At 37.1% G+C, this 25,667-nt stretch overlaps 5 protein-coding genes across 7 annotated transcripts; 2 read left to right on the plus strand and 3 right to left on the minus strand.

The window, feature by feature from the left end:
- Positions 1-212: 212 nt before the first annotated feature.
- On the minus strand, positions 213-2,403 carry LOC125185584 (lysine histidine transporter-like 8). Its single transcript, XM_048082144.1, is given in 4 exon segments — positions 213-881; positions 966-1,097; positions 1,179-1,701; positions 1,881-2,403. Coding segments are annotated over 4 exon segments (1,548 nt in total). The 5' UTR covers positions 2,288-2,403; the 3' UTR covers positions 213-395.
- A 3,304-nt stretch (positions 2,404-5,707) lies between these two features.
- On the plus strand, positions 5,708-9,564 carry LOC125221580 (protein NRT1/ PTR FAMILY 4.5-like). The gene is made up of 6 exons (XM_048123723.1): positions 5,708-5,776; positions 5,880-5,958; positions 6,174-6,391; positions 7,002-7,442; positions 7,517-7,638; positions 8,450-9,564. Exons 1-6 carry the CDS (start codon positions 5,774-5,776, stop codon positions 9,297-9,299), a joined length of 1,713 nt encoding a protein of 570 aa, XP_047979680.1. The 5' UTR covers positions 5,708-5,773; the 3' UTR covers positions 9,300-9,564.
- LOC125221582 lies at positions 9,365-12,410 on the minus strand. The gene is made up of 6 exons (XM_048123724.1): positions 11,374-12,410; positions 10,687-10,755; positions 10,533-10,601; positions 10,366-10,452; positions 10,206-10,273; positions 9,365-9,933 (listed from the first exon to the last, which is right to left on the minus strand). The coding sequence occupies exons 1-6, from the start codon at positions 12,211-12,213 to the stop codon at positions 9,813-9,815; spliced, it is 1,254 nt and encodes a 417-aa protein (XP_047979681.1). The 5' UTR covers positions 12,214-12,410; the 3' UTR covers positions 9,365-9,812.
- An 809-nt stretch (positions 12,411-13,219) lies between these two features.
- Positions 13,220-14,238, minus strand: LOC125185391 (protein MIZU-KUSSEI 1). Its single transcript, XM_048081915.1, has one exon. The coding sequence runs from the start codon at positions 14,102-14,104 to the stop codon at positions 13,370-13,372; it is 735 nt and encodes a 244-aa protein (XP_047937872.1). The 5' UTR covers positions 14,105-14,238; the 3' UTR covers positions 13,220-13,369.
- A 5,185-nt stretch (positions 14,239-19,423) lies between these two features.
- LOC125221746 (dipeptidyl-peptidase 5) lies at positions 19,424-25,619 on the plus strand. Of its 3 annotated transcripts, none has more exons than XM_048123969.1 (18): positions 19,424-19,706; positions 20,410-20,597; positions 21,051-21,155; positions 21,254-21,325; positions 21,406-21,553; positions 21,889-21,971; positions 22,355-22,410; positions 22,894-23,030; positions 23,166-23,256; positions 23,364-23,429; positions 23,616-23,838; positions 23,977-24,078; positions 24,179-24,264; positions 24,356-24,478; positions 24,800-24,869; positions 24,947-25,038; positions 25,154-25,258; positions 25,324-25,619. In XM_048123969.1, the coding sequence occupies exons 1-18, from the start codon at positions 19,432-19,434 to the stop codon at positions 25,435-25,437; spliced, it is 2,136 nt and encodes a 711-aa protein (XP_047979926.1). In that variant the 5' UTR covers positions 19,424-19,431; the 3' UTR covers positions 25,438-25,619. The 3 variants fall into 3 exon arrangements, with proteins under 3 accessions (XP_047979926.1, XP_047979928.1, XP_047979929.1); XM_048123971.1 differs by having other exon boundaries at positions 19,448-19,706; positions 20,484-20,597; positions 21,048-21,155; XM_048123972.1 differs by having other exon boundaries at positions 19,448-19,706; positions 20,484-20,597.
- Positions 25,620-25,667: the final 48 nt, after the last annotated feature.

Here is a 25,667-nt window from a genome sequence, read left to right on the forward strand (position 1 = left end):
TTATTGCTAAACACAAATGAAAATAAAGCAACAAAATTAATAAAGCAAAATTAGGATTTACAAAATTACTAAAACAAAATGTAGTACTCCTACTAGTTCTATGTAGTAGTACTATGTGTTTTTAAGTAGATTTATTTAATTTCTAATTTAAATGAAATGTTTTAAGAAATTTGGTGAAAGAAAACAATCCATGATTGAGAAGAATTGACCAATTAATCAAAGGAAAAGGTAAAAACACTGATCCTAATTTCCACTTCCAAAACCACAAATTCACACACAAATATCATACACATGTCCCTCTCAACTCAAACCACATTTTAAGGATCAAAAACACATTACAACAAACATCTATTATCATAAACTACAAACATCAGAGCAACTCTTCAACCCCATCATCAGTTTGGTTTGAAAAACTTGAGCTTGAGGCCACTGTTAACCATGCTCCAAATCCCACCGATCGAAAACGCCAAGCTGAAGGCGATACCCAACCATCCGAGAATCCAGTTCGAATACCAGTTGAAGCTGTACTTCGGAGGCTTCTTTATCAGAACCCACATGAAACACGGGTATGCAAACGTCACTGGTAGCGTAAGTCCACCCAGTAAACCAGCAAGGCTCGACAGAAACGGAAGTGCAACGCCTATGAATAAGTTGACAAACCCATAGAACACCCTGAAACCCGACCTCACCCAGATTGAGCAGGGCCGGTTAGTCCTGCTCGTGTAACCTGCTTCGAAACTGTCAAACACTGGCATCGAGTATATCTGGAAGCTGCTCAAGCAGTTGAAGACGACGAGAAGGAACGTCATAGCCAGGAGACCCCTAGAGATGTCGTGACTGTGGAATCCGAACAGCGCATTTAGTATCCCTCCAGAAGGCATCTGCAATGATTGTCATTAGTATTAGGATAAGCAATAGCTTCTTGCATATCATTATAGTAAGCAACGGAAAAGGGAGAGACATACGAGGTTTCCATAAGCCCAATAGCCTCCAATTGCAACAGGAAATATGCACATAGCTATGAAGACATAGGCAACCTTTGCTCCTCTCCACATTGGCACATGAGCTGGTTTTTTGAAGGTTGATGGCATTGTTGCCTGGGAAGATATCAGATAACCGATTTCATAAATTTATTCGACACAAATGTGTATATATGTTTGTGAGGAGATGAGACAGACCTGAATTTCGAGGACTAAGTTGTGGCCTCGGAAAGCAAATGCTATGATTCCAAGTGCATTAAGTACAGAAAAAAAGGAAGCTGATACGGTGGGCATTGAGACCGGTTCATATGTCATGGTCGGGGGGCGGTTTTGGCTCACAGAAAGCACCCACACCATGGTGCAGTATGTGATTGCTGTGACAGCCCCTACGAGTGAGAGCCCCGCAATGGAGTTGAGATTCGGGAGTTGGGATAACACAATGCACAGAGATGTGAATACCAGATACCACTCGACCGTGGTCAGAGGATTCGAGGAACACAGTGGACCGCATACAGTTTGGAAGAACAACTTCATGGTCTCTCCTCCAACTAGAATTAGAGCAGTTGCAGTCCCAGCTGAAAGGTAAACGGTTGGAAACAACGCGAGCCAGACGCCTAATCGCTCCCCTAAAAGAATCAAGTAGGCATACCATAAGTAAACATGTAGAAGAGACATTTTGTGGCAAGATTCTATTTTTATCAGAAATGTCAAACTGAAATAACTAAAAAATAGTGGTGCTTATAAATGACAGTATAAAATTTGGTATTTTGAGTATATTTTGGTATGATAGAAAATTGTGTGATGGACCGCCATCACTTTGGATACTTTTGGCGGACCCAATTGAAACCGGCAACCACCAAAATGAGGTTCATAAAAATGAAACAATGTTGAGCTTCTAACAAGAAAAACAAGGCTTAAAATTAGCAGTGAAGAAAGAGAGAAAATGAATAGCAATACCATCCGAGAAAGGAAAAAGCGACGGGGAGGAGCAAGGCCTGGAAGCCGACGCCGGCGTTGAGGTTGTGGAAGGCGGCGTAGTGGGCGTTGCCGTTGCGGGACTCGGTGATGGGGAGCCAGGCGTCCTGAGGGTTGAGCTTGGTGAGGTGGCCCACCTCCTCCAGGTAGCCCTTCATGTTCACCAGCACCCTCTTCATGGGCGTCCCGATGGGGCTCAGGAACCGGGGCGATATGAAGGAGGTCGGCGTCCACGACTTCGCGGTGGCCCGCGGCGACCGCTGCCCCGAGGGGGTCAGTATCTCCGGCGTTGCTGGGATGGATATCAGCTCCGTCTCCGGCCGTTCTTCCATTGAATGTGATTGGAATTGGGAATGTGGGACTTTTTTGGGTTGAGAGATGTTAGCTCATGCGCGAATCTCGGTGGTTCAAGAGAGAGAAACAAGAGTGGGACCGAGGTCTGACTTCTCTGACTGAGGTTTGAAATTTTATGCCAAGAAAATGTTGGAGTGGGGTGGGGGCTAGGCGTGGTTATGCCATCATGCCTCATGGCATGTGAAAATATATTCAATCATCTTTTTTTGGTTTTTAAACAGAAAATCATTCATGTGAATATTAATGAAGTAATGTGAGATTGAGACACTACAATGAAATGATACTGGCGAGAGATAGGATTTAGAAAATGAAATTCGTGAGATCGGACAAGTCGAGATCATGTTATTGGCATTGGAAGATGCTGCTTTTTCAACTAGAATACATTATTAGGCAAAGTGAAAAAAGTGAACCACGACCCTTAGAGTTGCCGTTGAACCTATGGTGCGGCGACTCCGCCATTAATGCTAACCATTGTTGCGTGAGCTACGCTCTTGCGCGAGAATGAGTATTTACCCAGTTCGATATTATGTGTATTCATACATAGGGTCAGTACCGACACAAGAATTTTACTAGTAGTATAATTTATTAATTTGGTTTACAATGAGACAGTAACTCTATGTATAGCTAACATAGAGAGTCTTTAATTATAGTCACACTGTCCTTATAAAAATCTATTATAAGGAAACAAATTATAGTTATGATAGGAAATATATCGGGTCTTATTTAATGTCTTTCACGCTTCATACTCTAACATGTAAGCTTTTATGCATGCCACAAGGAACACATAAGCAAGAGGCGGCGACATTATATGAGAAGATTCAATAGAGACAACGCGCACATACATGCATGCAAGAGCGCATATGTACACTAATATTTTCCTTTAATTCTATATATAGAAGGAGTACATAATATCTTTAATTCTTTTTATATATGTTTCTCTTTCTCCTTGTGCTCTACCCTTTCTTCGGCAACAAAACATGTCGCCGTTGAAGTCGTTCCCGAAGAGAAAGCATAGTCGGAGCAAATAACCGTAGTCCACACTGACTTAATTTTGTTGTTAAAACTCGTGTGCATACTTGACATAATTTTTTGGGAGGAAGAGGGTATAAATTATAGTAATAAAAATTCATCAATTATTATAAATTCCAACTAGTTTGGTCACCCACGTACATATTTCAAAAAGAATTGATATTAGACATATTGGCCGGGAGCCGGGTGAGAGTATAAATTATGTAAAAACTCATTAATTAGTTATGTAACTAGTTTGGTCACCCACTTGTACAAATTTCAACAAAAATTGATGATAAATCAACATAAGAAATTGTGATGCCATGATAGCGTTTCCACGCTGAGAACCCCACCCACTTTTCCATACTTCCTCGCTACAATTGTAAAACTCAAGTAAGAGCTTAATTTCATATGCTTGATGACGGATCCATAAAACTAAATATTTATCATTTTAGAAATTAGAATTATGCATCTGATTTTAGTGGAACCAAAAAATATATTGGAATGATGTTCTTTATCAACTTTTTTCAAAAATTAAAAACTGGCGCATATATTGGAATGATGTTCTATAAAGGAATGATGTTCTTTATCAAAAATTTAAAACTGGCGCATATATATTTCCACTTTTTTATTTTTCAAAAAGTGATAGTTGGCAGCCTTGAAGTCTTTTTCGTATAAATAATCAATCAAAAGTCTTTTTTCGTATATACAATCATAACTTTTTTTCTACATCCTCTCATCTTATTGCCTTTATTTTCCCAGATAGAATCTTCGATGGTTTGGTATGATCAGTATTATCACCTTTAGCTTTGCCTCAAGTTCAAAGTCTTTATAAAACCAAACTGAAGTTAGGATGAATTTTTAACTAGCTATTAAATACACCAACTAAATACATAATTAGCATAAATCATGATACATATTATAGCAATAATTACTCTATCTTGCCGAAACATTTATAATCTATCAACCGACCCTTTATAAGTATTTTAAGTGTCCATCAACTTAATGCTTTAGACTACTGATCATGGGCTGTGTGTATTAATAATTTTGGACTTGCCTCATGGGCTATAACTTTTAGATTCTGGTCTTGTGGACTGTATACTCCTCCCTTTATATGCATTAAAAATAAAAAAAATGAAATTTTAAATCCTTTCTTTTTTCTAAATTAAAATATTACAAGAAGAGAAAAACTGTTATAGTATATACCTACGCATCACATAGTACAATAATTAGTTTAAAAAATTAACTACTTTATGAATGTACTTTACTTTATAATTAATTAGTTTTAAAACATGAAGTAGTTTACGAAATTAATTTAATTATGTAAGAATGATTTTTATTTTTAATTAATTATTTTATTTAGAAGATGTAATATGCATACTAAAGCTTATTCCAATGATTTTAAATTTGTACAAGATAATTAATATTCATGATGATCAAGCACAACTCAGTTGGTAAGACGTTTAATCATTTTTTATTTTTTAAAAAAATAATTACTAATATTTATCATAAATTAAAAGAGCTACTTTACGAAATTGCCGGTCTAAAAGCATCCTCTGTTTTTTTTAATGTTAGTTCACAACAGTTGGAAAAACATGTTTTCGATTATTGTCTTTAACTGAATAGCATATAGTTGAAAAAATACAGCATAATATTGCATCATTAGCTAAGCATGCGTCTCTCTCTCCACTTAATTAATAAAGTTATAGTAAAAGATTAAATTAAAATAAATAAATGTTGATGTCGGCCGGCCAATTGCTGACCCTCAGTATTCTTAAATGTGTAATTAGTCAAAGCTGAATGTGTTACTATATTGTATACATAAAATCATCATACATAATTGTTCATTAAATTCAAGTGGGAATTTAAGATCGGCGTTGTGTTATTAGGAAATAAACACACAAATAATCACCAACATAAACGCATGAATTGTTGTATATAAATATAAATATAATGTAAAGAAACGACTCGGCTACGGAAGGACGAAGAGACGATGAGAGTAGTAAATTATCTTATTTTATGTGCATTACATGTGTCATCCAACTATACATTCTTACAAATATGGTTATATTCTAAGATTTGTGTAATTTTGATACATCGCCCCAATCATATTTGATGGATGGCATCTATGAACTTGGCCGTATGCAACACCACCTAACCTCGGATTTCGTTTAGAGTCAAAACTAATCATATGAAAATAATTATGTCATACTAATAAACAAAGTCAAACATCCATGTCAATCTTCATCTAACTACCCATTTTTGGTTGTCTTAATATTGCTGGATCAAGAGAGGGATATTTACAAGAGACAAAAGATGACCCCTTTCAGTTAACTAGGGATAATTATACCAAGATTCCTCATCTTGAATGCCTATCAGTATATAAACACAGTTCAACAGATGGTTTAAGCCATCATTGAAACCCTCATTGGAGCAAACAAACAATTGCTTCAAAAATGGTAAGCAAACTAACCAAACTTGCTTTCTTCATTCTTGATAATATCCTCCAAGATGCCTTCTTTTGATCTTGATTATGAAGAACTAATCCACTAATTGCTGTAGGGGATTCTTGGAAATGAAAATATCCAACATAGGAAGCAAGCGGCGCAGGGAGGAAGACGAGCAACTCTGTTTGTTTATGGTAAGAAACCGAAAAGTGTTTGCAGCATTAATGAGTTTGATGCAGGTGGCCACGAATGGATTGGCGAAAGCTATCTATTTTTACAATTTTCTCTTTTAGCTGAATCGGCTAAAATGTGTATTCTCGAATAAAATTTAGAAAACGTAAACTTAACTATTCTTTTTTCTTTTATGCGTTCTTTACTCGGGTTTTGAATGATGATATGTATGATGCAGCGATGACAGGCCTGGAGACAATGACGTTCCTTGCGAACGGAGTAAGCTTAGTGACATACTTTTACGGTTACATGAACTTTGGCTTAACCAAGTCAGCGACAACACTTACAAACTTCATGGGGACTGCATTTCTACTCTCGTTATTCGGAGGATTCATCTCAGACACTTACTTGTCTAGGTTTAAATCGTGCATCGTCTTTGCAAGCTTAGAGATACTGGTAATTGATATATCATTCCATTCTTCATTTAACCGGAGTACAAAACTGCACTTCACTTAACAGTGTTCATGTTTCACGTCTCTTTTTTCTTCTCAATTTTTCTTATTTTACACTTTTGCTATTTTCGTTCTTCCAACAAAATTAGTCCACATCAATTTTTGGAAACTTTTTAACAACTTAACAAACTAATAATATAGATCTTATTGTTCACTAATACTACTTCAACTACTCTTTTCCCCTTTTATTTTTACCAATTTCACATTAAAATTATAATGTCATCAAAGTCACTATTTTTTTAAGACGGGGGAGTATAATCAATGTGCGTAAAAAGCAAAGCATGTGGTGCGTAACATTTATTTATGGTTCTCATCTCTCGTTCTTTTAATTCTTTCTTAATCCTATTTCATAGTATAATTTGCAATTATATGAAAAAAGAGTTAGAGAGAAGTGTGTTTATACCAGTGGGCTATGTTATGTTTTTGGATTACGGCTATCTCAGCGTGCGACTCCCCTCCAAAGCAGCACGCCGAGTCGTGCTTCTCCCCACTCCGTTGCAGAAGCTCTAACATAAACAGAAAGGATTTGTGACAAAATGTTATTGAATCTGCAGGGGTACACGCTGCTAGCAGTTCAAGCACACATGAAACAATTGAGGCCCTTCCCATGCAAAGATGTGGATCCAACCAAGGGCATCGAGTGCGAATCAGCGAGCGACAACCAAGAGGCGATCCTGTTCACAGGGCTCTACTTGGTAGCATTGGGCGTTGGAGGGATCAGGGCTGCTGTGCCTGCTCTTGGAGCAGATCAATTCGAGGAAGACGACACGGCTTCCCTTTCGAGCTTTTTCAACTGGTACATGTTCTCGGTCACAGTCGGTGCATCCTTTGGCGTCACATTTTTGGTGTGGATAAGTACCAACGAGGGATGGGATTGGTCGTTCGGAGTGTGTGCCCTGGCTGTTGCAGTGTCTATTCTGTTCCTCTCTATGGGCAGATCATCTTATCGGACCAATGTGCCAAAAGCTACGAGCCCGTTAGCCAGAATACTACAGGTACGTAGCATTCGGATCAGTTTCTTCCAAACACCAACTTCCTTTTTAATTCAAGATTTTCGTTGCATGAATAGGTATTGGTAGTAGCTGTTAGAAACAGGAAGCTACCTGCACCAGATATGGCACAAGAGCTTCATGAAGTTCATGACAAGGAAGTAGGAAACAAGGATGTTCTTCAGAGGACTGATCAGTTCAAGTAAGTACGATACACTGTTTTATTAATACACTTTTTAGAAAATGTCTCAACAAACAGGAGATTAATCGAAAAAGTTCCCGAGGATCCATAATTTAGATTTTACAGGGGCTAAGGGCTAAGTATGGTTCCATTCATTGAAGTGTATGTATCTGATACGTAAAAAGAGACAAACCAAACCCTAGCGGGTTCCATCCCAAAACCAGTGGAACGTCAACAGGGTTTGGTTGGTCTCCCTTTTGCCAATCAGGTAGCTACAACGAATGAAATCACACCTAGCCCCGTAAAATCCAACATTATATTATAGCTGACCCCATGCTTGAGCTGAATGTGCCATCGGAGGTGACAGGGCATGAATGATCATATTCAGATATTAACAATTACAAAGAACTCACATGTGGAGAGCATGTTGAGATATTCACAAAATAAATTGTTTCACATCGAGAATGCAAAGTAAAAAAATATCTACTTAAATACCTAGTAAATCACTCATCCTATCACTATTTGAGTTTAGGATGGAACCTCACTTTTGGCATGGAAAGTTGGAAACTCACTAGGGTTTGTTTAGTCACACATTGACATATATGAGACCAAAATCCACATCAACTAAATTATAATCCAGTTAAGAATTCGTTGTGCCGCCTCGTAAAAGTTAACACACAAAACATCGTAAACTGTGGACATTTTCTCAAAAACACTAAAAAGTACACACGAAGCCCACATAAACAGTGAACATTTTCTGGAAAACGCAAAAAAGTTTGGAAATTAAACCTTGCACGAACTCAATGTGAGAAAACATACCTATTTATTTCAGGTATTTGGACCGTGCAGCAATCCCGAGGAACTTAGAAGATGCAGATCCATGGAGGGTGTGCACAGTGACACAAGTGGAAGAGACAAAGATCTTGATCAGGATGCTACCAATCATAGTGAGTACTATTTTCATGAACACATGCTTGGCACAGCTCCAGACATTCACAATACAGCAAAGCATGACAATGGACACAAGCTTAGGAAGTTTCCAAGTCCCAGCGCCCTCAATCCCAGTCATCCCCCTTGTGTTCATGGCCATACTTCTCCCAATCTACGACCGTTTCTTCGTTCCACTGGCACGGAAGGTGACAGGCATCCCCACAGGCATCACACAGCTCCAAAGGGTTGGAGTTGGGCTGGTCCTCTCGATAATCTCCATGGCGGTGAGCGGGGTGGTCGAGACACGCAGGAAGAGGGTGGCTGTTGAGCACAACATGGTGGACTCAGCGGGGCCTTTGCCAATGAGCGTGTTCTGGCTCGGAATACAGTATGCTATATTCGGGATGGCGGATATGTTCACTGTGGTGGGACTGCTGGACTTCTTCTACGCAGAGAGCTCGGCTGGGATGAAGTCCCTGGGAACGTCGATCTCGTGGTGCTCGTTGGCATTCGGGTACTACACCAGCACTGTGGTGGTGAATGTGGTGAACAAGGTCAGCGGGGGTTGGCTGTCTACTAACAATCTCAACAGGGACAGATTGGAGTATTTCTACTGGTTGCTCGCGCTTCTGAGCCTCCTCAATTTTGGTTTCTATTTGCTATGCGCCTCCTGGTACAAGTACAAGAAGCTGGAAATGGAGAAAACAGATGATAGAATTGATATCACTGTTAGTAGGAAATCCAGCCACTAAAATGTGTTATATATGGAGATACATCCATCGTTACCCACCAAAATAAATCATCACCACATGGATTATATATAGCTCAAACTTTGATCCTATAGTGATTTATAAGACAGAGCTTAAAACGTTACAAATATAGCATGTAAACTATCTCCATTGTTCACTTAGTAGCGGGCTAGTTAGGAGCCCCTACTTTTATTCATGACTTCACCCCATGACGGAGGAGCTATCTATAAGACACTAGGAAATGAATTAAAAAAAACTAAGAATCCAACAAGTTCACAAAAATAGATGAATGAAATTAAAACAATATTAGCATGTATTAATATCAGCCATTTGTAACAATTGATTCTTCAAAAGGAAGATCCATCGATGCAGCCGTTGAAATGGAACAAATTTGACAGTTGCCATCTTCAAAGGCTCTTGCTAGTCTCGTTATCTGGCAGATTTTTACTGGTACTGATATGTGCGTGTACAAGAACAGATTAGATAAACCATCTGAATAAACCAGAAGGCAACGCATCAAGAACATGCAACAGCACTCCCCCTCTGAGATGCATCGTACATTGTATCAGAAACTTTAGAAGGAGGCCAATACCGGAAGACTGATCTACCAACAATGTTTTCAATAGGCAACGGACCCCTGTAACATCAAAAGTTCTCGATTTAAATCTACGCAAATCTTAACTGTTAACAAAAACACTTCTTTATTTCACCATGTGTCATTTATTAAAAGCTTACTTCCTCATTTTAGCAAGTTAGGTCAGACATCTTATATTCATCATCACCATACAAAAAATGGCTAATGAACAGAAAAGAAAGAATGAATAACAATTGATCATATATAGTCTCTTCCTGGCATTAAACATGAATAAATTGTTGGAGCTAGTAATCAGCTAGCAATGAACTTTTTACCAGTTATGAGAATCAAAGCTGTTATTCCTATTGTCTCCCAGCACAAACACATAGCCTTCTGGTACAAGCTGTGAAAAAAAAATACTGAATAAATTTCTTCCTCATTATATAGAGATGATAATTAATAAGATACAAACAAAAAATAAACACAAAACTATACCACTGGATCCATTTCATACTGAAGAGGTTCCAATATGAATTCTTCATTTTGAGCAATTCCATTTACCAACAATTTCCCATCACGAACCTGAATAAGGCAACAAATCAAACCATTAGAAGGACAAGATGACATAGATACATATAAATTCAACAACCATTTCATATCACCTCTACATAGTCACCAGCTTTTGCTACAATTCTTTTGATGAACACATCAGACGAACTAAAACCAATTTCCTGAAAAGAGATCATAAAAGTCATTAACATGTTAGTGTAATCATGTTGTCAATGATGCTAGAACTAAACCCGCATGACCACATACCTGGAGAATCGAAGGAGCTTTAAAAATCACAATATCTGAGACTTCGGGCTTCTTGAATATATAAGAGACCTGGAATCCCATTAAAAAACACAAGAACAATATATTAGCTTGTGAATCTCATTATACAGATGTTGTTCTCTAATTAAGGAAATCAGAAGGACACCAATCCTACCAATTTTAATTGGAAATCAATCAAGCAAGTTAGCTAAAATTGGAGAAATTAACAAGGGCCTTATAATATCCTAAAGTTCTGATCCATAGCAGATCAGCCTATACTATATCTATTTATCCAGGCTAAAGCTCAACAGTAAAAACCCTCTAAAAGCAATGCCGTGAGCCTCAATAAGTAAGTTCCCACGCTAATACACCAAAATTTGTTTTTCAGGCACATCAAAGTTGATCGTAAGCCTCATAATCACATCCATGTTAACATGCTGATAACAAAAAAAATGCAATTGCATATTAAGTTAACAAAGGGTACATGGTCCAAGTTCTTCATATAACACAGATTCACACCATGATACCGAAAATCCAGCAGAGATGGTTGAGTTTTTTTATCCAATGCAACTAGGTAAATAAGGGATTAGCCTACACTATTCTTATCTATTTAAGCTAATCCTCAAACGTAAATGCTCCCTAAGAGTGATAAATGAAGTCCAACAGATTGTAACTAGGTAAAAACCGTACCTTTTCTGCTAGAATCCGATCACCCACATCAAGGGTAGGGCACATTGAAGTGGTGGGAATAGACCTAGGCTCGGCCAAAGTTGACTTAAACAGAATCCGAATGCTTAAAGCAGTAAAAGTGGCCTTGGCATCTTCCGAGGTGAAGCCCAAATTCTTCAATTTGAACAACCAACTATTACTACCACCATCAGAAATCGTCTCCGGTGAAACGCCCAAATTTCGAGCAATATCGCTGCCATCCGCCGCTAATCCATTCAAACCACCGAGACTCTTTGGCTTGTCTGCTGCTTCACCACTGGCCGCCGCTAATCCATTCAAACCACCGAGACTCTTTGCCTTGGCTGCTGCTTCACCGCTGGCCGCCGCTAATCCATTCAATCCACCAACACTCTTTGCCGTGACTGCTGCTTCACCGCTGCTGGAAGCGAAGGTTCCTCCTCTATCCAGAGAAGGTTCATTACATGGAAACCACTTAGAAAGCCGGAAAAAGGAAATTGCCGACGACGCCTTCAGCGGCGAAATACTCATAACGCCTGAGGTCGAAGAAGTCCCCATTGACTGCATCACCAGCGACATTAATCCGACCATCAGCGGCGACTGGGAATCTCCTCCCAGAATCTCGCCGGCCAGTTTGGCGGAAGTAGGGCTGATCGGATTTCTCTTCCATTTAGTGCGGCGGAAGTCGGAGTAATTGGAGTCGGGAGAGTGCTGAAAGATGCGGGAGCGTTGTATGCAGTCATCGATGAAGTGGGATGCGACGAATTTGCCGGAGGCGGCGCAGGAAGCCGTCATGTGGGAGGCGACGGACGCCGAGTAGTTGACGGTGAACCGAATAGCCATGGCGGCTTATTCCGACGAATTCGATCAAGAATGAGTAGGTAATTGTAAAATATCGAGATATAGGCTAATCATCAATTTGAAAAGCTCGTTTCCCCCAAAATCTTCATCAATTCCATGAAAGAAGATACTGAGATCGATAAAAATTGAGAAGGGATGCTTGGTTCTTGAATTAGGGATTCAGTCAAAGGGAATGTTCAAAGTCAAATTAATAGGAGTATACATATGGTTTGAGTCTATATTCACAATATCATTTTTTACCATTTTTTTTATTGTTGCTTAGTCATTAAATTCAAGCATTATGATTTCAAGTAAATTACTTTTATTTTTTATGAACAAAATTAGAGGTTATTTATAAAGTTTCGCACGAAATTATGCACAAAAGTTAGAGGTAGTAAAAATTATTCAATTCTATTTTTGAATATCCACAAAAGATGATATTCAAAAATTAAATATAGTCTTTCAAGTTCCCCACTGATTTCGGTTGAGATTATGCACATTATTCAGTTTTAGCCTATCATATACCAATCGGAATAATACTCATAACTCATAAGTCATAAGTCAACATTTTATATTCAAGCTCCAAATGATCAGATGGTTACTCTTAAGTTATTTTTAGTTTTTCAAGCTTGAAACAAGATGGTTCTATAATTTATAAAGTCAGTTCTCGAATATCTTCATACGAAATAATGCTATGAAATAAATTATAATCCAATGATATAATTTTGATCATTCAAACTCCAGACCAAAAGATAATTATTTTAAGCTTCAAATGCGATAATGCTAAAAAGTTTGACATTCATAAGCCATACTATATGATCTATCAATTACCAAATTAGATGGTGTTTGAATGAGTTTAGAGAGAGCAAATTAACCAACTATTACCACCACCGTCATATTCAACGCCAAATTTATCGTACTATATTTTTAATTTATTTTCTAGAACTTTCAATCCAACGTCGATTTTGCATGAAATTTTATCAAATGAAAATGTATACTACTGTAAAATACCAATTTTATTCACTCCTCCAAAAAATCATTATTCATAAATACCATTTCATATGTAATGGCTATTGAAATAATATGTAAATCATTACACACTAGTCATGACCTTACTATACCAAAACAAAAAAAAAAACAAAAAAAAAAAAGTAAAAAATCATCGAAGCCTGAGAAAGAAAATACTAAGCTCTTGTGGCGAAGAAGCACCTTCGGGATTGATCATGTAAAACGACTCGGAATCCTTGGATCCAACAACCCTATCAAACCTCGCCCTTATATAGGTGAGTTCGCCGTCGGCCGCATACTCTTTTTCCGAGAGGCTGGGCAGCACCCCGGCGCCCATCGACACTCCTCTCAGCAGCTGCATCACATGCGCCTCGTCCTCGCTCATGTTCTTCCTCCGGATCGAGTACCCTACCTTCCGCCCGTTGCAGTACACGCCCCACACGTACTCCTCCAGCAGCCTCTTCTTGTGGCTCCTCGTCTCCGTCTCCAGCGCGATCCGCAGCATGTCCGAGGCCATCTCCCGGTGGAGGGCCGTGGTCAGCATGGGGAGCTCCACCACGAACACGGGAGGCCGGTGGGGGTCCTCCTGGATGGCAAGGCACAGCCTCGCCTTCCTGTACCCGAACAGGGTCACTGTGGTGGCCCTGTCCGTCAGGAGGGGCTTGCGGTGGAGGCTCCCCAGGAGGGCCGCCATCTTGCATCCGGTGGTGAGCATTGGGAGGAGCTTGAACATGCGGAGGAGGCCGCCACCGCCTCCTCCCTTGCCCTTGCTCCCACCTCCGCCACTACCACCGCTGCCCTTGGATGATTTTTTGGGGTTGGTGGTGTGGCGGAGGAGGGAGAAGAGGGAGGGGCTTTCCATGTGTTTGGAATGTGTGGATGGCATTTTGGGGGATGAATTAATTTTCAAGTGTTGTGGATTGAGGTTTTGGGGATGGATGGGAATGGCATATTCTTGGGGTTTGAAATGAGGGTTTGAGGGAGAAACACATGAGTTATAAGTAATGTGGGATGATTGGAGGAAAGTGTGAAAAAGGGAGTTAGGGAGGTTGATTTGTCATTGGAATCTTTTTAAGTGGGGAATGGAGAGCACTAAGTTAGATAACATATGGGCTCCGATCACAATTTCAGGTATTTTCATACACCTACTCTCACTTTCTCTCTCACACACTTGCATATGCAATCCTATCTTTATACTACCAATTTTAAGGATTAGTTACGTAACCAAGCATTATATTGCATCACATATATACATGGCATAACTACATCATCATAATATGAGGAATAATACCACATTGCACACAAACAAGATATTACCATAATAGGGAAAATGTACCATATTGATCATAAATTCTACACCACACACACATTACATAATATGAGATATATACTAGATCGATATCGTATGCAGATCTCCATAATGTGGGAAATATACCATCCGATCCTAAAGCACTATACTGCACACACAAGTGACACAACTATATATACTACCATGGAAATATATCAAATCGTATGCAGGCGAGACACTGCAATAATGTAAAAAATACTCATACCCCACGAAATCGTGCAAATCTAGCTAATGAGAGTTTTGTGATGTCTTACACTTATTGATTGAGATATGTTTCATTGGCAATAGTTTGGATAATAATGCGTAAACTTATCGAATTTTAATCAAATTCGATTTTGCATACCAAAAAAAATTATACAGTAATAGTACTTGTAATATTTTTAATTAACTTTTGTTTTACAATGCATATAGATTTACCCCTAATATACTACGATTGTAGGATTCATAATATTAGAGTGGTGGAGACCTCCAGTCATGGTTTATTTTTCTAATTTTAATTTGCCACATTGATGTATCCACATACAAGTAATTATATGCCACAATAGCAACAACCCAATTCTTATTTAGGGATAGATCGAAATCAATTTAGAATATAATAATTTACAAGAAATGTCATTTTGTGAGTTGATTGATACTTGTGAAGTAGTATAATTTCAAAATTGGATAAAATCTTCTCGATTGATTTGTTGGGCAAGTGTGTGTCAAAAGGGAAAAGGTGATTTGAAAACTAGGAAAGAAGTGGGAAGAAAGGGGAGTGTAAAGTGATGCTTTATTGGTATGTATGAAGTTTTGATGATGTGACAAAGTTTAGAAAAGAATGGGTCTTGAAATAAAATTTTGATAAGATAAGGATGGTTCGGACCACAATATTGGAAAAGCAATGTTCATAAGCATGTGATGTGCCTTTCCTCCACATAATTATATTATGCTCTTTGTTCGTTCTTTCACAATCCATTATCAGCCAAACTCTCTTACCACAAATATTTCTAGCCTCTTGTCATTTGCTACTTTTAAGTGATTTGCCTTTTCTTCCTACAAACCCTTCTTTTCTTTCTTTCTTTTTTGTGGAATAAGACTAGGCAACGGTTGGTCTTTAGATCTAGCCTAACAAGTATGATCTTAAAATGCACTTAGAAACAATTGCAATACAATATACGGATGAGAAACGATTGATGTCGTAGAGTGATTTAAAGGAAGAAGGGGCGAAATCAGTGGTGTTAAATGGAGTTTTAATTGATTGATTGATGTCTAGTTGTTGAGTATGTCGACATCAATTTCATTTTTTAACCTGAAAATGATAAGTTTGGTACTTTATGAGAATTACTTAAAGGTTGAGACATTTTCAAGTTATCGCATCAACTGATTGGACAAAGTCGATTGTTTAGCCAATAAAAAGAATACGAGTGTTATTAGAATAACTATCTAGTACAATCATTATAAGAACATCTTTGTGCCTGTACAAAAGTAATAAAAAATGGGTATTCATGATGCTAAAAGTCAAGTTTCTTACACTTGATTCATTGATCATTGCTTACTCGATCAATATGTGTTGTTTGCAAAGTATTTCACGTGAATGTGAATATTACTTAGCAATAATAGTATATATATACCTCCATGGCTCGAAGTGTCCCAATATTGTTCTCCAAATATGAAAAACATGTGTCTATGCTTCAATTCTACTCCAAATTAAATAATTCAGTCATGGAAAAAGGGGAAATGTAAAATAAAAATCTGTATGATTTGGTCCAAGAATGAGCTGGAGAAAGAAGAGAAATGTATATTGTCAAGACAGTTGCCTAGTCAATTTTCAAGTCGGGCCCATTAATATGAGCTTTAGGGCCTTAGGCAACCAAACTTGCTGGCTCTATGTATCAACTTTGATAACATAAACCTCACAATATACAAGATCATCATAGGTGTCTTGTATTGACAGGTGGCCACTGGTGTCTCGTATAATACGAATGGCAGATCATGAAAGATATTAGACTTTAATTATTTAAAGTTGAATTGTTAATCAATTAATGTAGACAAAATTATATACACTCATATGTTGTCTTGGTTTTTTTTTTCTTACATTTTTTTATTATCATATCGTACTTTTTTGATTGCCTTAGTTTGAGAAAATTATGGTGTTGTAAGAATGTGTCGGTTTCTGATTGACACAATTGCTAAAGAAGATGGACGAGCATGTCATTGTTGTGTGGTTTTTGTTATTTCTTAGTTATATTTTGTATCTTACTATTAGTGTGTTGCTCTTTTTTGGTTTCCTTTGCTGATTTTGTGCTATTTAGATTGTCACACGTCTTGGCGAACTGTGCTCGCCAGATCATTGTATGAACATTTTTACACTCATCGAATGTAAATATAAATTGATATGCCTAGTGTTCAATGAAGTATTAGTACTATATATGCATTTCTCCATAGTTTAGAAATTTGACACATAAAATAGAGTTCTTATGTTGGGCAAAAAGATACTCCCTACGTCCCACGATAATTGTCATGCTTATTGTGGGCACAGATTTTAAAAACCATAAAAAAAAGTTGGTTGAAAAAGTTAGTGAAATGTGGGATCCATTTATCATTCATGGTAAAAATTAAGTATGACAATTATTATGGGATGGACCAGAATGAAAAAAAATGGCAATTGTTATGGACGGAGGAGTATACTACTAACACATATACATATAGTTTATCAGAGATTTTCTAGCTTTCATAGGAGTATTAGATCAGCATACACATGAATTCATACGAAGGATTCTATCAAACAGTAAAAATAAATTACGCAACAAATAACGTTTTATGTTTCAAGAGTGTTTAACTGCTCTATACCACAATCTCTATAATGAATTGATATTTTATTATCACTTTGTTTTTTGCTGCATATCATGTAATGATAACAATAATTGCTAAAAAGTATGAATGATTGAGCTTATAAGCTAAAGAGATAACTGTGAGTTAGGGATAGGGCCAAAAAAAAAAAAAAAAAAAGTTGGAAAGGCATATATGTTGCGAAATGACAATCTGTTTTGCAATTTACTTTAAGATCGAGAAAAAAGTAAGCAAGAGCTTAAAAGATGTTTGAAAAGTAAAAACTATAATTTGACACAACCAAATGCCCCGTTACTTCGATTTAAACCATTTTTTATTTTTGAGAAATGTTATTTAATCATCAGGATTCAGGAATATGTTTCAAGATTTGTTTTCCCATCATGGATCATTATTCATTTATTTGAATTGTGTTTATCTTGAATTAATGATTTGTTACCTTTAGATTTGATGACATATTAGGCCCAAAAGCCATTCCCAAAAAGAATGCAATGCATTAAGTCTGAAATGGCATGTGCCTAGATTCCATGTATGTGGTGGGATCCTAGTTTAACATCTAGATTAATAAGCTTGGAACTTATAATTAATCCTGTCATCAATTTTTAAAACACAACCACGTTCCAATATATAAATTCTTTTTGCATAGGATAATTTTGTCTTATCCTAAGCTAATTTGTGGTAATGCTCAAGTAAGAAATGAGTATGTAAGGACAAGGTGGTGGATCCACAATATGTTTTGATAAAGCTATATAATAGTATAAATTTTGAGTTCGGAACTTTTTAAAAAAATATGTATGTTTTTGTCATCATGATTAAAATCTTGTACAACGATTCACAAAAATTAGTTTTATACAACCTATATATTGGCATGTTTCTATGAAATAAGCTTCATTCACTAGGACCAATCTGACCTGGACCTGATTAGACGACCAGCTAACCAAATTTTTTTTATTTCATAGTAGTAATTTTCTTTCTTTATTCAAAACACTATCACTGTAATTGTCACTTTTATTTATAAGAAGTACCACTTTTTATTTGATACCACAATCAGTTTCATCTAAAAAAAATTAAATTTAAAATTACATAGTCATTTTTTTTTGCAAAAATAATTATTCTAATTTTTAAAATGATTTTCTTTAGTAACATATACGAATATAATTTATTTGAAATGCATAACTATAACAAGAGTAAATAATGTCATATTTTCCCCAAACCTCATAGCATATTAATACTGATTCAAGTAATATTTCAACTAGGCCTGTATTATCGGGTACCCGCGGGTATCCGAACCCGAAATCTCAAAAATATCATACTCAATATCCGATCCGTATATGAATTTGGGTACCCTAATATTCGGCGCGGGTACCCAAACCTAACTAATCGGGTACCCATAAATCCGAAATTAGTATATTTCTAATTTATTCATTTATATAAATTATATTGTGATGACAATAGAAATTATTAAAAATAACACAATAATAGTACTACTACTATTTATTGACTATTAGTACTAAACTTCAATTCTAATGCTTTAGCTTTTCTCTAGATTATGATTCCATGACTATATATAATAGACATTAGACAAATAAACACTACTTAATTTTAAAATAAAGAATTTTTTGGCATAAATCTACATGTGATTAAATAAATTTACCCTACGGGCAATAGGCCCTATACTAAATAAAAATGTTTATCACAAATACATAATTAATCGGGTTTAATCGGATATTAGTCGGGTACCCTAATTCGGATTTTGGGTACCCTAAACTCGCAAAATCATTAACTACCCAAACCCGTACCCAAACCCATAATTTCGGATTTCGGGTTCAAAACCCGTCGAATATTAGGTCGGGATAGGATATATCCGAAACCCGCGGATTAAATTTGTAGGCCTAATTTCAACTCTAACTAAAATACTACTACTACCTCCTACTATTTTATTACTACCTTTTCTAATTTTAATTTGTCAAAAAGATTTTTTAACTAGTGTTATTATCCGAAAATCTAAAAATATTGGGAAAGGCAGTTTTGATCAACACATGGCATTATGCGCAGTCATCACTCTGAGTCGCCACTGCCGCTCTCCATATTTGCATATTTCCAGAGCCCCCAAATCGCCATTTTATTGCAGAAGACGAGCTTCGACGATTGCAATGTCTTCCGCTTCAGAAACCAAACTCACGGCTCCCTATGGTTCTTGGAAGTCCCCTATCACCGCCGACGTCGTTTCGGGCTCCGAAAAACGACTCGGCGGCTTCTCCACAGACTCTCTTGGCCGCCTCTACTGGCTCGAATCCAGGCCTGCTGAGTCTGGGTTGGTTTTTTACCTATGACCGGAAAGATGGGATTTTTATTTTGACAGATATGAGAAAAACGCTGTTTGTGCATATCTTTTTTTTAGATTGAGTTTGCTGTGCAAGCGTGTGTTCGGATTGATTTTATGAAGTACTTTCTATATGTTGATTTGGATAAATACATGAAGATTGTAGTGAATACTGAAATTGTATTTTAGGAACTTGGATTAAGCTGTTTTAGTGATGCAAATAAGAAGTTTGTCAGGCTAATTTTGATCATGGAATGATACAAGGGATTAGCCAAGAATTATGGGTTAATTTTGAGAATTTGAGAAGTGGCATTTAGTTTGCAAATGTAGAATGGCGAGGGGAATTTTCCCCTCCTAGCCAAAGGCTGGCTAGGTCCATGATTATTGTATTAGAAGTGTATGAATATGTACGAGTGTGAAGTAGAGAGTTCAGCTTGTTCAGTGCAAATGTCAAACTGGAGCACTGGTTATCTCACCTTTTGAAGTGTATGAGTGTCAACGCATTTTGGTTGCTTTACTAGTAACCAGTCATATAATATTGGAAGTTGTTTTGCTTTGTTTCATCGTTTTAGGAAGACTATGATCTGTGTTTATGGAAATGAATTCATTCTTTTGTACAATACTGGTTGTGTCTATGGAAATAGGAAATCTCATGTTGCATTTCTTAATGATTGGGGGTATTTTGGCATTACAGAAGAAATGTGTTGGTAAGACAAGCGGACAGTGAAAATGATGAACCGACTGATATTACACCGAAAGATTTTGCAGTGAGGACTGTGGCACAAGAATATGGTGGAGGGGCTTTTAGCATTTCAGGGGACTTTATTATCTTTTCAAATTATAGGGATCAAAGACTCTACAAGCAGTCGATTTCATCCAAAGGTCAATATCTTTTTTAGCCTGCTCTTTTATATTGATAATGCTGCATAGTGTTTGTCTCATTAAGTCTGTGATCCAGACACAGATTTTAATTTCATGTGTGAAATGTTGGTTACGAAATACATGTTGAAACTTATCTACATCAACTACCGACATCATGTCTCCATGCGGTCACAAGTTTTTCTTTGGGAAGAAGTGTGTTAGCCTGACTCTTAGGGTTCAGTCATAGCATGATTAGCATCAATGCAATTTTTGTTGGATGAGTTCTTGACCTCTTGTATAACAACTTATCTCTAGTATTATCCATTTGACTCAATTAATTTTGTTATCAAAATAAAAACATTTGGTCAGTTCACTAAACCTCTAAACTGAGTTTTGGTCTATTCTATTTATTTCTATAAATTTTTAGCTTCACTTTCTAAACCTTTTCGCTACCCTGTTAATTTATCTTAGCAGATTCAGCTCCTGTACCACTCACACCAGACTATAATGGACCACATGTGTGCTATGCTGATGGAGTATTTGATTTTCGATTAAATTGCTATCTGACAGTAAGAGAAGGTACTAGGAATTTCTATTTATATCAAATAAAATTTGTTCTTTTTTTTGTTTTTTATTCAGATTTATTTATCTATGGTTTGTGATTGCGTTTCTGTTAGATCGCCGTGAAAGTAGTACAAATTCCATCACAACAATTGTATCTGTTGATCTCCACGGAAATGGTATAAAAGGTAACAACTGCATATGTGTTTGTGCCTATATTATTATCATTTTTAGAATACTTAGAAGTGAATATACTATGTATTTGCAGAACCCAAGATATTGGTTGAAGGCAATGACTTCTATGCTTTTCCACGGATTGACCACAAAGGAGAACGAATGGCGTGGATTGAATGGAGCCACCCCAACATGCCATGGGATAAGTCTGAGCTTTGGGTTGGATATATATCTGAGAATGGGTAGGTAGATCTGTACTTATTTGCTATCTTGTGTGTATTACTTTCTTTCACTTACATTTGCAAAGGTTTGATAATGCGCCTGGAACAATTGCAAAAGTACAAACCTAGCTTTTAAGCTCTTGTAGACTATCTGAATGGCCCATTATCATGTTCAAAGTCAAATTAGGATTTATACTATTTTGCAAGTTATTTCCCCGGTTCCTTTGTTGACACCCCCATTCCCTTTCTGCTTTCAAACAGTATCTTTCCTTTTCTTTTTCTTTTTACCCTCTGCTCTTTTTTTTGCACTTAATCTTCACCATTTCCTGCCTCCCTTAATTAAAATTTTCTTCCAGGGACATAAAGGAAAAGATTTGTGTAGCTGGTGGCAATCCTTCAATTGTGGAATCAGTAAGCGAACCTAAGTGGTCACCGGAAGGTACCGACATATTTCACTAAACTTGGTACACTCTTAGAATGTTAAGATCAATGAAAATAAGCTTTTGATTGTGAACAAGGTCCAGTTATATGTGTTTCAATCATGATACTGAATTTGCTGCTTTTAGCTTGTTTTGTGAGATGCAGATGTCTATCAAGTGTCAAACAAAGATCTGTCTAGAATTCTAGAACATCATTTAGATTCTGAGTGAGGATAAACTGATGCATCGTTATGATGTCACTGTTACTGAAAGTAACAACTATTATGTCTGTGCTATTAATAAGTAGTCTAACATACCAACTAATTTCTTATGTGACTAAATGCAAGCAGCCTACTACTGTTACTGCACATTTGCACTAATTTTGCATTCCCTAATATTTCAGGAGAACTTTTCTTTGTAAGTGACAGAAAAAGTGGATTTTGGAATATTTACAAATGGGTATGTATTCAATTATTCATTTTATTTTTTTGTAATCTAGTTGTCCAGGAGACCTGTTTTTAGTCGTGGTTTGATTTTCTCCACCATGGAGTTTTGATGCATATTGTCATGTTTCTCTACCTATATAGTTGTACAAGAATCCAATTATTTCAAGTTGCCTCCCTGTTAAATCTTCAGTACCCAATCTTTGTACATGTTCATGGCTTTATAACTTAGAAATATCAAATGCCAAATGTAACCTAAGTGTATGTACAGGACACTTGTTCGGCTTAAAAATAGAAGTAATAGATAAACTTAACTTGTGATATTTAATGATAAAGATGTTGCTTGTCAAGTTTTGATGGTTGACAGATTGAGTAAAAGAAATTACCCTTGAGATATTTTGAGCAGTTAGGTTTTTAAAGCACGACTTTGATGCAAAATTAGACTTAATGAATACTGTCAAGTGTGATTGGGATGTTAATTTTTTCTTACTTTTTTTAGGTGGAATCCACAAATGAAGTATTGCCAGTCTATACTTTAAATGCGGAGTTCACTAAACCTCTATGGGTTTTTGGTTTGAACTCGTACGACTTTCTGCAGAAACCTGATAAAAAGAACTTAATTTCTTGCAGCTATAGGTATGAAGGAAGAATTGGTAAAATTAACATGTTCAGTATGGTTTGCACAAATTTGTTACTGTTGTGTTTTAATAAGACAACTGTCTAATTTTCATTTTGGTTCGTTATCTATTCGATGGTGGAAAATGCCTGCAGGATGAATGGGAGGTCATATCTTGGAATTGTGGATGTGATGCAGAGCAAATTCTTGCCACTTGATATCCCTTTCACTGATATAAATAATATAGTAAGTAACGTTCCTTTTGTCTGTTTCACTTAGTCCTTATTTTTAAGATAAAATTAGTTTTTTATATACAGTTGCAATTGTTCAAATTTATTCCCATTTATATGCAGCAATCTGGACTTGACTGCCTGTATGTTGAAGGGGCTTCTGCTAGTCATCCTCTATCAATAGCTAAGGTGCAGGTTCCAATTATTTTCCAATATAAACAGACATGATGGCTTGATGTATGGCAGTTGTAACTCTTGAAAATGAAACTTCAATATTTTGCATTTTTTTGTTTCTGTTTTCGTGTTTCATTTTCACTGGAACCATCATCATCATCAGTGGGCTCACATGCAAAAATTCCCATCATGTCTTCCCAGGTGATATTGGATGATCAGAAGTCTAAAGCAGTTGATCTTAAGATTATTTGGTCGTCCTCTTATATAAGTCCACCCATTCAATCATACATTAGCACACCAGAGCTGATAGAGTTCCCTACTGAAGTCCCCGGTCAAAGCGCGTATGCATACTTTTACCCCCCAACCAATCCTCTATACCAAGCTACACAGGAGGAGCGACCGCCACTGCTGTTAAAGAGCCATGGTACTATTATGTCCTTTGAAATCTGCATTTTATCAAATTTACTTTTGGCGGTTGAGCTGCATAATTACTTCTTTCTTCTTCACAAATCACCAGCATGACAGATTGTGACAGCTTGACCTCTATTCCTGCACTGTACAGGTGGCCCAACTGCTGAGACTCGTGGCATTTTAAATCTCAGCATCCAATATTGGACCAGCCGTGGATGGGCTTTTGTTGATGTTAATTACGGCGGAAGCACTGGTACATTTTCTATTTCCTCCTTCTCTTTCCTTGTTTTGGGTCAATTTTAGTGCTCTCTCCAGTAGTATAGTCTATACTTACCATAAAGTAAAATTTGAAGGTTATGGTCGTGAATATCGAGATCGGCTCCTTGGCCGCTGGGGAATCACTGATGTGAATGACTGCTGTAGCTGCGCCAAGTTCTTGGTATCAGAAAATTTTATGTGTTTCTACTTTCTAGATGATGGGTGCGATAATGACTTTTCTCTATATATGGTGATGCAATTATTGTTTCAAGGTTGACAGTGGAAAAGTCGATGGTGAAAGATTATGCATCACTGGAGGTTCTGCTGGTGGATACACAACCCTAGCTGCACTTGCATTTAAAGACACATTCAAAGCAGGGGCATCTCTGTATGGAGTGAGTGCTACTGACTGTATATTACTTTTTCCATATTATTCATAGTCGTCGTCCATAAAACCATCAGTGGTCAGTATCTATATATTGAATATATATCAAGTGCTTCTGCTGAAACAAATTCCAGTGCTTGCTTGTAGTATTTCTTATTTATCGCTCGTTTTCTGTGTAATGCATAAGTGATGGGACTAAATTGTGGTTCTTGGTTATATTTCCTATTTATCACAGTGCTTTCTGTGGTATCTTATCTAGAAAGAGAGCTTTTGATGGTTATGCTATGTTCGTTCTGCATAACGAATAGCTTTGTAACTTATATGCGCACAGGTGGCTGACGTGAAATCACTCAAGGCCGACACACACAAGTTTGAATCCCACTATATGGATAATCTCATGGGTAAAAATTTAAGCATACAGAGATGCACTAATCTTCGTGATACTGGATACTCAATGGACGTACTTAAAACATTGCAGGGGATGAGAAAGCTTACTTTGAGAGATCACCTATCAATTTCGTGGGCCAGTTTTCCTGCCCTATGATTCTGTTTCAAGGTTTAGAAGACAAGGTATGCAACTATGCACGGAATGGACAACCCTTTTTCCATATTCGTCCCCTTCAACTTCTCCAGTGCCGCACCATGATATCAAGTGACCAGCATAGTTATCTGTTTCATGTCACAGGTTGTTCCCCCTGATCAAGCTCGTAAGATCTACCACGCATTGAAGGAAAAGGGCGTCCCAGTCGCTCTTGTGGAGTACGAAGGGGAACAACATGGTTTCCGCAAGGTATGGTGCTCTATATTCTCTGCTGTCAATTCTCAAATGCTACTCTCACTAAGCTGTATATGCAGGCGGAGAATATCAAGTACACTCTTGAACAGCAGATGGTGTTCTTTGCCCGTTTGGTCGGGAAGCATACAGTTGCAGACGACATTATTCCCATTAAAGTCGATAACCTAGACTGAGAGGGGACTGATTAAGAGTAATGGATGGAGAAGTTAAGGTCATACTTTGAACTTTTTTACAGCTACTTGCATCTACTCTTCATGAGTATCTTGACTTAGAATGTAATGGTGAAATTCGAATATTATGTAACCTCATGGTCAGCTGTATGAGTTATACTTTTAATGTTTGTTTTATTTGGTCATTTTGGTATTTTTTACTGTATATTATTGATTGATATTTAAAAATATAT

This window comes from Salvia hispanica, chromosome 4 (genome assembly GCF_023119035.1).
Source record: "Salvia hispanica cultivar TCC Black 2014 chromosome 4, UniMelb_Shisp_WGS_1.0, whole genome shotgun sequence".
NCBI classification, from domain to species: Eukaryota; Viridiplantae; Streptophyta; class Magnoliopsida; order Lamiales; family Lamiaceae; genus Salvia; species Salvia hispanica.